Source organism: Ylistrum balloti, unplaced genomic scaffold, assembly GCF_031769215.1.
Source record: "Ylistrum balloti isolate Yb309-2 unplaced genomic scaffold, AGI_CSIRO_Ybal_v1 Utg370102, whole genome shotgun sequence".
Lineage (NCBI taxonomy): Eukaryota > Metazoa > Mollusca > Bivalvia > Pectinida > Pectinidae > Ylistrum > Ylistrum balloti.
In genome coordinates, this window is record NW_026782128.1 from 452,527 (window position 1) to 466,796 (window position 14,270).

The window sequence follows — 14,270 nt, forward strand, 5'->3', positions numbered from 1 at the left end:
AGTTCTTCGAAAGGGGTCTCTTAGCCCAGGTGGTCATGTTATTGAGGTCACTCCAGCTAAGCCATTAGTTGATATTTTGTAAATCATAATAAAAAAATAACTAATTTGTCATGTAACTAATACCAGGAATCCTTGTTTGTCCTAAGTTTAACAGCATACTTTACTTAACGCTTATGTCACATTTGACTTGTCGTGTGTGTCCAGGACTACAGTTGAGATGCTGCTGTCAGCGGAGGCCGCACCCAGCCAACAAGATAACACTGGCTGTACCACCCTACATCTGGCTGCCTGGAAAGGTTATCCTGAAATCTGTGAGCTTCTGGCTAATGAGGAAGTCCCGATCAACATGCAGGTAAATAGTTATTGCTATTGTGTTTAGTTTTGTCAGGTAAATTAAGAGTTATGGCCCTTGATGTTTTCTTTAAATTTCACAATACATTACTTCAATGAATTACATATGCCCAAAAATTCAATTCATGTCAAGAATAAGGCATTGATGCACCCAATGGAGAGTCTTTATTGAGTATAGGAATTAGTTTTTTCTCCCTTTTTTTATCTTTTTTTTAATTGAGAAATAAAGTAAAAATCTTTGATAAGAATTTTTGATGACTGAAGCTATTTACTTTACAGGACAGTAATGGTGACACCGCTCTTCATTATGCTGCTCAGTATGGGTATGATACTGTGGTGGATGTCCTAATACAGGTAACACACAGGGTCAAAGTTTAAATCACACGTGAAAAGACTTACACCATTAAATATGATTTTATTAGTTTTTCTGTCAAATTATGATTATGTTTTCCCTGGAACAGGTACAGTTATTTTTTGAAATTATGACAAGTCATTCTGCTAAGATTGTTGATAACGTGTGAGATTTCTGTCAAATATGACTTTGTCTTTCAAGGAGGACAACTCTTTCTATCAAATGTAGTAATCCTATTTAGAAAGATTTATCATATTCTACTTCAGTTAGGAAAAAGTTGTTGTTGTTGTTGTTGGCATCCTTCAGTCGTCACAACTATGGATTAGCGATCTGATTGGTTGATGAGGAGCATCTCATCTGTGGCTGTAGGAAAAAGTATCTCTTGTAACACACATATAAACCATCCAGCTCTACTGATATATTGTTCAGTCCCCTTGGACCAGAGATCAGTCCAAGTTGGTCAGGATATAAAGTTTGATATATAAATTTTACACTGCTTTATTTTGTTTAATAGTACACATGTACTTAATGTTAAAACATTATGAAAGACAATATTAGATAGATTTTAAACCAGATGATGGTTAAAGTTTTACATGTGTGTAACAAATATCAGTATTTGGTATATATCTGACCAGTATGGGCATAAAAATAGGTTAAATATATTTGACCCATGACCTTGGACCAGATATTGATTGTGTGCAGTAGTAATTCTAGCTTCAGTTGTCCAGTGTCCAATTCTGTATCATTATTCAATAGAGCTGCTCTAAAGACATTCCCAACAGGTTTGAAATATCTCCTGACATAATATGTTTAATGACTGCCTCCTCGATCCAAATCTTCCTCAGTTACACCAGGACCAGAGGACCAGTTGAATCTGTCATCTACACTTGCTAACTTCATTAGACATTTACTGTACTGAACAATAAACACATGTTTGCTAAGAAAGCTATCAATGTGTCATTAGGGATTTCAACACTATATATGGTGATGACCTTCAATACCCCTTATAATACGGCTAAGATTATATGACCATGCAGGCTTATTACAGAATATGAAGTCCTAGTAAGATACGTTTTCTGTACGTTTCTCTTGTCAAACCCTTTTTGTACGAAAGACTAGATGTACTGACCATCTGAACCAAAAGTGATCACAATATGTATAAAGTATGACATCATAAAAACCAGAAAACATCTCAATCTCTGTATATAAACAAAATGCAAGGCCTTCTGGTCAGGAGTATTTGACATTGTCAGTATATTGGTAGGTAAAGGCATTGACGGTAGGTTGTATGTGACTTCAGAACAGGGTTTTATAATTGATTACACAGATATTGTTATTCAAGTTGGTATCTTATTAAATGTGTTGATTGCATGTACTTGTTGTGTGAGAAATGAACAAAGGGCCATAACTCTATATACAGTTGACAGTCATACAGTATTTCTTGATTCAACACTCTTTACCGGTCTACAAGATACTATAGAATTGTTTGTAATACACCAGACATTCCTTAGGCAAAGGGACTTACCCTGAACAAAGGGCAATAACTTTCTATATATAATTAGGTGTAAGTCTTTGTTTTCTATTGTTATGAAAGGTATGTATATGCTCATGTGATGAAGAATGAAACTGTAACACTCAGGTAACATAAAATTATGATTATGTGTAGTATGAATCATCATCTAGAAGATTTTAGCATATGACACCACACTAAATACTTATCACTGACATTGTACAAGTGTGATTGAGTGGTTATATAAGACATCCCTAATAGAGTGATACAATGAAAACAACAACTGGTAGATGGACAGTTCTTCAACAGAGAGTATTATAATTATATATTAGAGAAGTTTAATTTGTTCTGTCCTCCATCCTGTCTTTTTCATCTATTACAGCACAACGCAGATCCAGCCTTCCGTAACCTAAAACAGGAGTCAGCTCTTGACCTCGCCTCACAATATGGCCATGTAGAGGTGGTCAGTCTCCTGGTAGAGAAATTCCCTTACTTGTCCCAACGACTCATTCCAAACAGGTCACCTCTGCATTTGGCCGCAGCTTGTGGCCATAGAAAAATTGTGGAAATTCTGTTAGATGCTGGTTTTGATATCAACACAAAGGTACAATAAAGGATGACTTTTAAATGATGTATTTTCTGAAAATGAAAAAAAAAAAGTAAAATAAACTCAATACATGTTTTTAGACGTAGTGCCACTTTTGATCAACATCTATGAAAATAAAAAGTTTCTAACTCTTAAACGATTAGCATACTTAACAACCATCAGATATTTCAAATAAACATTTTATTTGGTATGTAGGCAGGATTTTATTCAATCTCTCTTCCGTCAAACAATATTGTGTTATTTTTGTTTCTTGAAGATAACTTAACATTGTTATGAAATTTTTTTCTGACCACTATGGTGTAATGTTTTCATCATGAAATGAACAAAAGGATTTCTTATATCTCTGCGTTGTGTTGATTTGCCTTCAGACTGATAACGGGACTGCTCTCCATGTGGCTGTGATGTATTTCAAACCTGAAATTGTCTCTGTTCTATTAGAGAGAGGTAAGGTTATGTGGGACCCTCATGTTACTAAAATGTTTCTAATGAGCATCAGGCTGGATTTAAAAGATCAAACATCTGATGAGGATATTTGTAGTTTTGTTTATAATTCTCTCACTGCTTGATGTACATGTTTGATGGGCTATTACCTCCTGAATGAGGTAGATACATTAACTATTTAATGGAACTGTATTTACTTTTTTGTTTAGTTTAACCTTTCAAAGAAAAATATTTAACATAAAATCAGAGATAAAACAAGAACCAATTGAATAAAGAGAAAAAGACGGCAGTATTCAAGCAAACTTTGTGATGTCATGTATTGTCTGGGAATATAAAAAGCTTTGTGATGATCAAGTTAAATTTCATTGTATTAAACACTTAGGCAACCAAGAATCAATTTCCAGGAGAAACGTTGATGGTGATTTCTACCTACTTGGGGCAACACATTACCTATAGTCATTATTACCAGACACTGAAATACTATTTGGTAGTTATTCTGAATAGCAACTGATATGTATGGGCTTATTAACAAGCATGTAATATGATAACATATTTCCTCTGTGTTGTGGTACAGGTACTGACTTGATGGGCGTCGACAGGAATGGTCACACAGCACAGGACATTGCCGCCCAGAGTGGGGGAAATACCTCCAAAGTCAGCCTCGTCATTCAAGGTCAGTTATTGATCCGATCCAATAAATCGCTAGTCAGGCATATTATAACCAAGTCTGAACCCTTATTTCTGAATTGTAAGAAAATTCATAACTACTTATTATGTAAATGATGAAATTTTAGGGTAGAAAGCTGCCTGGTAGATAGGGTATAAAACTTGTACTTACTGCCTCCATTGCATTGAAGAAGCTAAATTTGTAATCTGATCTTTTCTTTCTAAGTTTCATTTATGCCTTGCTTGACAGTGCCTGACTTTTTACCTTTAATTACCCCTGTGATAAAGGATTTGGGGTCTACCCCCAGACTGAGACATACCCAAGTCTTGGAACATAATGCTCTGCAGGATGATAGTGTAACAAGTGTTTTGCTACCGTAAATTTGCGGGTATAGTGCGCACTCAGGTATAGTGCGCAGGTACATTTTTGGGGTCAGATTAAAAAAAAAACAAATCTACAGAAAAATTAATTGATTACTGGTTACCGCGATGAAACAGTTGTGGTTTGATCCATTGATAATTAGGAAACCACAATCATCGTGACCCTAACATATTTAATTACCTTATATAAACAAATTCACACAGGTGCCTGACTCAACAAGCATGAAAGGCTGGCCAATTGGATAATTAACGGTTCTTAACAGGTAACAAACACGTTGAGTAGGAGGAGATTGATGTCACCCGGCTTTGTCTGAATGCGTACTATTGCTCAGTAAACGATGTTGTTTTAACTGTCTGAAAAGTTTCAATCATACCTTGTCCCCATATCTGTACCTACCGCGGTATCCGAAGGTACTTAATTATAGATTGTTTACACCAACTTCGACATGGGGAAACTGAACGCCATTTGACTACGCCGAGAGACTTGAGTTTCGTGCCGCCGGTCGCCACTTCGACATTCCAGAGTGAAATATCAAAGCACGGAAGAAAGAAAAGACCGTCTAAAGTCCCAACCACTGACCAGAAGGGCTGACATAGGTGCGACAGCGAAACACCCAGAGATGGAGAGAGAGCTGTTCAACTTTGTATGCGATCGCCGTGATCCCGGCATCGCTGCCAGTACAACAGAACTGCGCATGCGGGTCATGCAAATCAAGAGAGGTCATGGGGTCATGGTAATTGTTGTTGTGTCCAGTTGGATTACCCTGCTGTGTTAGCACTATGAATTTAACTTTGGTGTCACCTTTTCTTGTTTATGTATTTCAAGATTTAGTCCATTTGAGATTTTCATTTTTCAGAGTACATCCAGAAATTGCAGGACCTCCAGAAAGCCATGACACAGGAAGTGGGCTATGTACGTGTGGATGAAATAGACCAGAAGGGTTCCTCCCCTTCCCCTGAAGAGGAACAGCCATCTCTAGAAGAGGAACACCTGTCATCGAAAGAGGGAGGCCCATCACCTCGTCCCCGTATACCACGCAGCACTAACAGTTCCGAGATTGAGGACTTGTACTCGAAACCCAGCAAACGTGATCCCTCACGGACCAAAAAGTAAGGAACTACACAACTGGCTGTGGAAAATGTAATACTTATGTAGGATCCTACAGGAGTATCCAGTTGATATTGGATTTTTTTTATATGAGGCGAAAAATTTAAGGCTCACAAAAAATTAAAAAAAAAAAATTAAAAATAAAAGTTATGAGTTTCAAGTGAATATGAAATGAAAACAAATTTAAGATTTTCTTTGTGATATGAACAAATGTTCTAGAAAACAGACATTTCAATGTCATAATGAAGTCATGACTGCTGTTTATCTATGGTCTCTTATTCTATGTCACATTGCCATCTGTGAGTGTGTGACATCATTTAAGTATCTAAAGTATTGACATCACAATATGTTATAAACAATATGTGTAATGATTATAGTATATTACATAGGTATATATAGGATATGTAGAAAGCGGTACAAAATATTTTGATCTTTTAGGTTTATAGTAATTGAACTAACAGAAATGTTGGAACCATATTAGTGTGTGAGAAGTCAGGCATTGGGGATAGGAGATGGTTTCACTAGGATTAATCAGTCAAAAGATGTTCACAGTTGTAAAAAGTCAGTAAGGGAGTTACTGCCCTTTGTTTGAGAAAATTTGATGTCTCAGTTTGTGATTCAGTGATGCTGTGATTTATTTTGCTGACAAATGAAAATGTAGATGCTGAAGAGCAAAGTTGATGAGGAAAAAAAAGTGTTGAAACATTAAAAAAGACCTGTCTTAATTAATTCATTGATTATTTGTTCTGACAGGATGGAAGAACCTGAGACAGACCTTGGAAATGAATTATCTCCCCCTCCCATTCCAGCCCGAACTGCATCTTTACTGGACGAAATGGTCAAACATTTACCCTCTATTGCTGGACTAGTTAAGGACACCCCACCCCCACCAGCTCCCTTCCATCCCGCTTCTCATCAGACCATGATGACACCACCTAAAACCACTCTGCCTGAGTGGCAAAGAGATATACCTCCTCGTCCTTCTTGGGAAAATGTGCGTCCCCCTGCAGCTAAACCGCGACATAATTCTGGCGGAGACAAAAAGTCTGTCATAAGAGAGCGACGACCCTCAGATGGAAATTATCCTTACTTCAATGTCAGTGAGGTCGGTGGCCCAAAGAGGGATTACATTAATATAGGTGAAGTTAGCAGTCTTGATGAGCTTGCCCCACCACGAGCTTGTCCAGGGGAATCCTCCACTGTGCATGGTAAGAAGGGAATTTCAATACTGTTGTGAAAAAATGTTAGGGTTTTTTTTTGTTATTGAATTTATTCATAATTTCAAAATGTTCCAGTTTGGTTTTCCCCAGAAATCTGGACTTTTTAAAATTGTAGAAAAATGAATCATTTGCAAAAAAATATGTTTTAAGGGTCAGCTATGAAATATTTGCATGTTTAATCTGTTTTGTTAAGGTTTATGTGATTGAAATCTGAACTAATCATAGGAAATATAGGAAAATATAACTAATCTGCTGAAAGGCCAAATTCATATTTACTTTTCAAAAAGTATTTAACCTGTGCTTACAGAACTGGCTTTGTGTTAATTTTTCCTGTTAAATATTTATGATATATTGTTTAGTTTCAGTTGGTTCCTTATCAGGAAGTGGAGAAAATTTGTCTGCAACCTCCAAGTCAATGAGAAAGGTATGATCAAGCTTGATGTTATAAAATGACTAACGAAACAACAACCAAAGAGTTAGTTTTAAAAGGGTACTCACATTCACTGCACATAATCTATAATTTCAAAGTGTTGATGAAGAGGTGAGGCCAGCCAAACACTTGCATGTATTATGAATGGTGTCATTATATGGCAAATAATATGGACTATAGGGCTGTATGAAACGTTCGAAAGTACCTGCAGCATATGTCATGACTCTGGTGGAGCCTACGATGGATTGGAGCTGTGCTTCATTGAAGTTAGTTAGTTGAAAGTGATGCAGGGAGTGAATCACATCCTAGAAATCACATGGTCACAACTCATAGTATAGAAATGTAGATGTCTGACGTAGCATTGGTCAGTTGGACAAATACGGTTAGGTGATTGACCTAGCTCTGGTTACAGCTAGGCTAGATAACACCTTCATCTCAGGGAGTTATCATGTACTATCTGTAAGAAACACATGTCAATACTGAACACTTTGGTGGTTAGAGCATTATCAAAACTACTCTATTTGTCTGGGGTGTCACTCATACTTGATAAAAGATAAAAAGACCTGTGTACATTTTTGTTGTCAAGTTAACTATCTTTTAAATAACTAAAACTTCAATAAAAAAAAGACTGTGTACCAGTATTTGAAATCTTTGATAAAAATCCTTTAAGAATTAATATTGGGATAACTTTGAATGCCAATTCAAGCAGAATTTACTGTATTTGTGCGTTTTTTTTGTTTTTGTTTAAATTAGTCCATGTCTGTTAATAAGTTCATAAGGATATATCGTTGTTCTGTGGAATGATAGCCAATGTTTGTTTATTGTCCTGTAAAAATCCCACACCTTGAACACACTGTAATGAGATGCCTCCCACCCTCAATTTTGATTTAGAGATAATTTTTTATTACTTTCAGACTCCACCGCAGAAACCAAAAAGATCCAAACCACCAACGTCTTCTAGTCCTGGTTCTAAGCATAGTCCTCAAGGCCATCAAAATAGATCGCCTGGTCCACCACGACAAGATATTCCACCTATTCCAGGAAACGAGGAGCCCATCATGGATTATCTCCCCTTAAAGAAACCACAGGAGAATAAAACAATGTCAGAGAAAAAATTGTCCGAGGATTATATGAAAATGGCTGATGCTAAAAAAGAGCAGACAGAGGATTATATGAAAATGACTGATGCTAAAAAAGAGCAGTTGGAGGATTATATGAAAATGACTGATGCTAAAAAAGAGCAGTTGGAGGATTATATGAAAATGACTGATGCTAAAAAAGAGCAGTTGGAGGATTACATGAAAATGATGAATATTAAGAAAGAAAAATTATGTGATAAGGAAGCACCAAGTGAGGACTATATGAAAATGTCAAGTGTTGGCAAAGAGAAAAATGAATTAACAGACAGTGGGATAGGCTGTTCGAAAATAAATGAATTGAAGTCCGGTGAAAAGACAGACTATGTTAGAATGAGTGATGTTAAAGAGGATGAGGATGATGCTTACAAGGATATGTACAAGATCCTTAATCTTAACCGTGACAGAGTTTTATCAGCAAGTGAGAGCAGGTCATCGAAATCTAACAGCTCCAATATTACTGAAACCAATCTGGATAGGAACAGGAATGATTCGTCAGCGTCGTCTTCATCCTCCGAAGATCTTTTATCTAGTGACTCTTCTGGAGAGTTATATATAAACCGTCCGTCACCAATGGACGTGGAAGTTTTTACCAGTAGTCATACCGGTAGTAAGAAAGTTGTACTTGAGAATATTCCAGATATACCTATTCCACGTCGACCAATTAAGCAACCAAAGACTTTGCCGGAGCAACCTCCAGACTTACCTGTAAAAACTCGAGCCTCACAACGGCAAAGCTCCAAAAAGGATCATTCCAATTCTGAGAAAAAGAGGAGAAGTTGTTATGATAATGTTAAGACTGAAGAAACAGTTGTGACAACAGATAGTAAGGGAGATAACTCTAACTGTGATCAAAGTTTCTGTGATAAAAACAAAGAAAGCGTTGTGATAGAGAAGACTTTAAGTGACATTGTTGAGTCCAGACTTTCTGATGAGTTGTTACCAGATAGTAAACGTCTGTCTAATGGTGTTCATCATGTGGAAGATCAACATGAAATCAAACGTACGTTAATCATAATTATTAACATATATTGCAATTGGTTGTAATAACCAATTTTCTTTTAAAAATATTTTGTCTTAACCTGTAGATGTTTACTGTATATGATTACAACATATGACAATAAAAAGTGTCCATTTTCTTTATTCTGGAATTTCAAAGCAGCCTGTTATTGTGAAAATTGAGAAATACTGACAAATTTTCTAGTAAATTCAGATGATATTCTAGAGTTTACTCTGTTTTTGGAAAATAACACATTGTTTACCTTATTCCAGCTGTTGAACAAGGCAAAACTTACAATTCTCTAATTTCCACTGATAGTTTGGAAAATTTTCATTTGTTAACTGATTACTAGATTTTGTATTAGCGCTAAAAATGATTAATTTTCACCCATCCATTTCAGATTTGGGAGAAGGAAAGTTAACTAAACCTCCTTCTCTGGAGTTTGAGAAAAAGAGGTTGAAACGTGAGGAGATACCCCTCACTCCCACTGGCTACCCACAACCAGCCACGCCCGACTTCCCACCACCCTCACCCAACACTGCCATGCAGGGCATACAGGAGAAAATGGCTGGCATTGATGTAGGTGTTCACCAGACAGGATCACTTGATTCAGATTATCTTTACATTATCAATATCATTACCTATACTGTGATATGCCCATGCCTTGTGATAAGTCAACGTGTATCTACCATTATTTCTTGTAAGATCTTAAATTAGAAACTTTTTCAGTATTTTGTAGAAGTAATTTTTAAAGCCTGTCAAAATGGATTGCCCGCAATATACCTGTACATGTTTATGTGTGTGTGTACTGATTGTATACCTGTACATGTTTATGTGTGTACTGATTGTATACCTGTACATGTTTATGTGTGTACTGATTGTATACCTGTACATGTTTATATGTGTGTGTACTGATTGTATACCTGTACATGTTTATATGTGTGTGTACTGATTGTATACCTGTACATGTTTATGTGTGTGTACTGATTGTATACCTGTACATGTTTATATGTGTGTACTGATTGTATACCTGTACATGTTTATATGTGTGTACTGATTGTATACCTGTACATGTTTATGTGTGTGTACTGATTGTATACCTGTACATGTTTATGTGTGTGTACTGATTGTATATATGTGTGTACTGATTGTATACCTGTACATGTTTATATGTGTGTACTGATTGTATACCTGTACATGTTTATATATGTGTGTACTGATTGCATACCTGTACATGTTTATGTGTGTACTGATTGTATACCTGTACATGTTTATGTGTGTGTACTGATTGTAAACCTGTACATGTTTATGTGTGTGTACTGATTGTATACCTGTACATGTTTATGTGTGTGTACTGATTGTATACCTGTACATGTTTATATGTGTGTGTACTGATTGTATACCTGTACATGTGTGTGTACTGATTGTATACCTGTACATGTGTGTGTGTGTACTGATTGTATACCTGTACATGTTTATATGTGTGTGTACTGATTGTATACCTGTACATGTGTGTGTGTGTGTACTGATTGTATACCTGTACACGTTTATGTGTGTACTGATTGTATACCTGTACATGTTTATATGTGTGTACTGATTGCAGTACAGGTATTGTCAAAGTTAATACCCAGATGTATCTGTTGATGCCTGATTTGTTGATCAGTAACCAATTATTAATTGCTGCGTGGAATTTGCTGTGGGGACTGCGAGATGTGATTTTCTACAATCTAAATGAGACATTAAAGAATTTTGTTAAAACAAACACCCTTCCAAAATTTAATTAATTGATGAGCAACCAATATTAGTCAGAATTTTTAATCGTCTCACACTTAAGATAATTACCCAGTCGTTGTAGTTTTATTTTGTAAAACAGATATATATTCTTGCTCGTACAGTGGAAAACTGGACAAAGGGAGACAAATCTAGTAGTAGAAATTTAGTTTTTAAGAAAATTAATCTCAATCATTAACCATTTTAGTGTTTGATATTCTGAATTTGGAGAAAAATCTGCCTGAAAATCAGAACTTGGACTTGCTATCATGTATCCAGAATAAAATTAATCTTTATGATTATGTATTGCAGAGTAAGCGGTCTTCTCGTGACATGGAAACCATTACAGAAACCGTGTACCTCCGAGATCCAACTGAACAGCCATCATCTGCAGTAAACATTCCAAAAGCAGACACCACTTCTGGTGCAAATGACATTCCAATTGTGGACGATGTGTCATCTATTTCCTCATCTGGTGATGATGTAAATCTTAAGAAAGTTGATGAAGGTTTACCGAGCGGGCCATCAGGAGACCACACGGAATTCCATGCTTCACCAGTGGTAATGAGGCGGAGTAGACATTCCAAGATACAACCTCCAGAGGGCGCTGCCGAGATGAGACGTAGTACAGGAAGTGCCAGCAGCAGCAGTCAAGAGGATCTGGTTCGGGAAGACGAGCTCGGACCACTTGCAGGTAAGAGTTATCGAGATGGATATACATTACTGAATAGCATAATTTCATCACATATTCTAATACTTGCATAGAAGAAACACAGAAGTGTTGCATCTTTTTGGGAATTCAATATACAATAGTTTACTAGATATTGTCATACAGTATTGGAACCATAACATCCTACAAAAATAAAGTCACTCAAGTCAACTTGTATACTGCAGAATCATCCATTTTTGTGGGGGATTTATTTTCATTGATTGTGTGGGCACTCTTGGTACACAAATTTATATATCCATGTTCAAATAAGTATAAGTAAGTTAATTGAGCTCTATTTATCCACGAAATTACGTCCCGACGAAATATAATTTCTTGAAAAACCATGAAAATTGATTCCAATGAAGTTATATGATCTTAGGGGAACAGAAATGAAGTATTTCTTGTTGAATATGTGAGGATCCTAAGTATTTCAGCCCTAACCAACTAGATTTTGGATGGATATGTGTATCACCAATATTGTATGCTAGAGATACTACCACAACTGTGATATGTGTTAATGTATCAATATGTTTATCTTTTGATATACAGATAGATTTTTTTTTCATCAGTAACAGCTCTACTGTAAACAAATAGTATCGCTGTAACATCAGGAATGTTATGAAATATTAATGTATATATATTGTATCATATACATTTAGGTCTAACAAATTCAAAATCTCATCATTATTGACTGCCACATTTTTCAGTGTTCATTTCCAACAGGTTCCAATATGTTAAAGGAAGTAAACTACATACACCTGTATTTTCAGAATTTTTACCCCAGTGATTTGAGTTTTACATAAGTGCCCTGTTACAAGACCAAAACGCCTCAACTATTAACATATCTTGTAACTATTTATAGTTAAAATGAAGTATATATGTGTCAAGTTTGACATCTTGTGTTAACATATATATGTAAAAAATTCTGTCATTCATGGGTCTATGAAGTGTTGTTCTTTTACAGAAATTATTTTAGGTTTCTACCTGTCATTTCATTGTTCATGGGCTGATGAAGTGACGTTTCTTTACAGAAGCTACTTTAGGTTTCTACCTGTCATTTCATTGTTCATGGGCTGATGAAGTGACGTTTCTATACAGAAGCTACTTTACGGTTCTACCAGTCATTTCATCATTCATGGGCTGATGAAGTGAAATTTCACTAAGAAGCTACTTTAGGGTTCTATTTGCCATTTCATCATTCATGGGCTGATGAAGTGAAGTTTTCTCTATAGATTTTTTTTAAGGTTCCAACTGTTACAGTTGATATCATCAGTATAAAATCCCTATAAAAAGTAAAAATGCCTGACATTATTTTGATGACACAAAGAATATTTATACAAAGAGTTGGGGGGAGGTTTTTAGAATTAATTATAATTAGTATGGGGATTATTAATTGGATTAAGTTTAACAATGGGGGATATATATCACCCCAGATGTTGTAGGGGGTTTGATGTTGTAGGACTGATAAGATCAAATTAGGTAATGGCTAATGTTAAAGTAGAAACATATGGTAACAGTAGTGCTGATGATGATAGAGGGAAGGATACACAGAATGAAAGATATAGTCATTGTTCTGTAGATACTGTCACCATCTTAGAATTGTTACTACAATACTAACCAATACTTTAGTACAGTTTTTATATGGGTACCTCATGAAGAGGTCGGATTGGGTTGAGTGGGGTGTGTATGAGATTATAGCCTAGTGTTTCTGGATTTTAAGGTCAGGTTCAGTCATGTTTATAAAACTCTTATGAAAACAATGATACAGATTTGTAGTCAAGGACATTCGGGTCTCACAGATATTCTCTAATTTAGAATGAAGGGTATTGTGTTTCTAAATAGATATATACTTTTAGCTTATACTACTATCACTTTAATTGGCCCTAATTGTCTGTGGTACAGCACGTCATGGCTACAGTGTAATGATTGGTTATGGAGGAGATATACATCAAGATAGAACAATTAAATCATTAATTAACTCATCACCTTGGTAATCAGAATATTTACATTTAACTCTGATAGAAGGATCAGAAATAATAGATATGGTAGCAAAATGGCCAGCTCAAAAAACATCCAGAAAATCAGTCGGAGTCAGTTTGGTAATTATCAAAGTTCGGACGGATTATCATATTTGAATAAAAAATTGTAATAAAACAGATTACCATATTTAACCTGTATTAAGCCCAAGGAGTCAACTAAGTCTGACTAAACTCTGAGGATGGGTTTATTGAAAGACAATTGAAAAACAATTGTTTGTATTGGTATTAAGGAGCAGTAGGTCTTTATAGGTGAGTTTATAACCAGGTACGGGGTTATTACTGGATAACTACAAGTCCAAGATGAAGTGACAGTTTATCGAACCTACAGATTAAGGAACACCAGTAGCTATTGGTTGGAGTCTGGTTCGTCACTCTGCTACATTTGGTGTATTTGAATCTTTGTTTTTTCTACAATTAATAACAGCTGATTTTGACTTTGCCTACGGAAGCTGCTCTTGGCACTGGAACATCTTCTGCCGTTTGTAAGTCACTTGACCTGTTTTTTCAATTCACTGTTGTGACACCAGTATGAAAATGCATTTACACGTGT

The 14,270-nt window shown here is 35.9% G+C and overlaps 1 protein-coding gene across 1 annotated transcript in view; it reads left to right on the top strand.

Annotated features, from left to right (window-relative positions):
- LOC132550045 (uncharacterized) overlaps positions 1-14,270 on the top strand; it is a 138,049-nt gene that overhangs the window by 19,367 nt on the left and 104,412 nt on the right. Inside the window, exons 3-14 of the mRNA XM_060214043.1 lie at positions 205-352; positions 631-705; positions 2,596-2,817; positions 3,189-3,264; positions 3,836-3,934; positions 5,166-5,418; positions 6,170-6,624; positions 6,996-7,060; positions 7,981-8,170; positions 8,333-9,205; positions 9,603-9,781; positions 11,285-11,666. Coding sequence (XP_060070026.1) covers positions 205-352; positions 631-705; positions 2,596-2,817; positions 3,189-3,264; positions 3,836-3,934; positions 5,166-5,418; positions 6,170-6,624; positions 6,996-7,060; positions 7,981-8,170; positions 8,333-9,205; positions 9,603-9,781; positions 11,285-11,666 — 3,017 coding nt within the window. The remainder of the gene's footprint in view (positions 1-204; positions 353-630; positions 706-2,595; positions 2,818-3,188; positions 3,265-3,835; positions 3,935-5,165; positions 5,419-6,169; positions 6,625-6,995; positions 7,061-7,980; positions 8,171-8,332; positions 9,206-9,602; positions 9,782-11,284; positions 11,667-14,270) is intronic.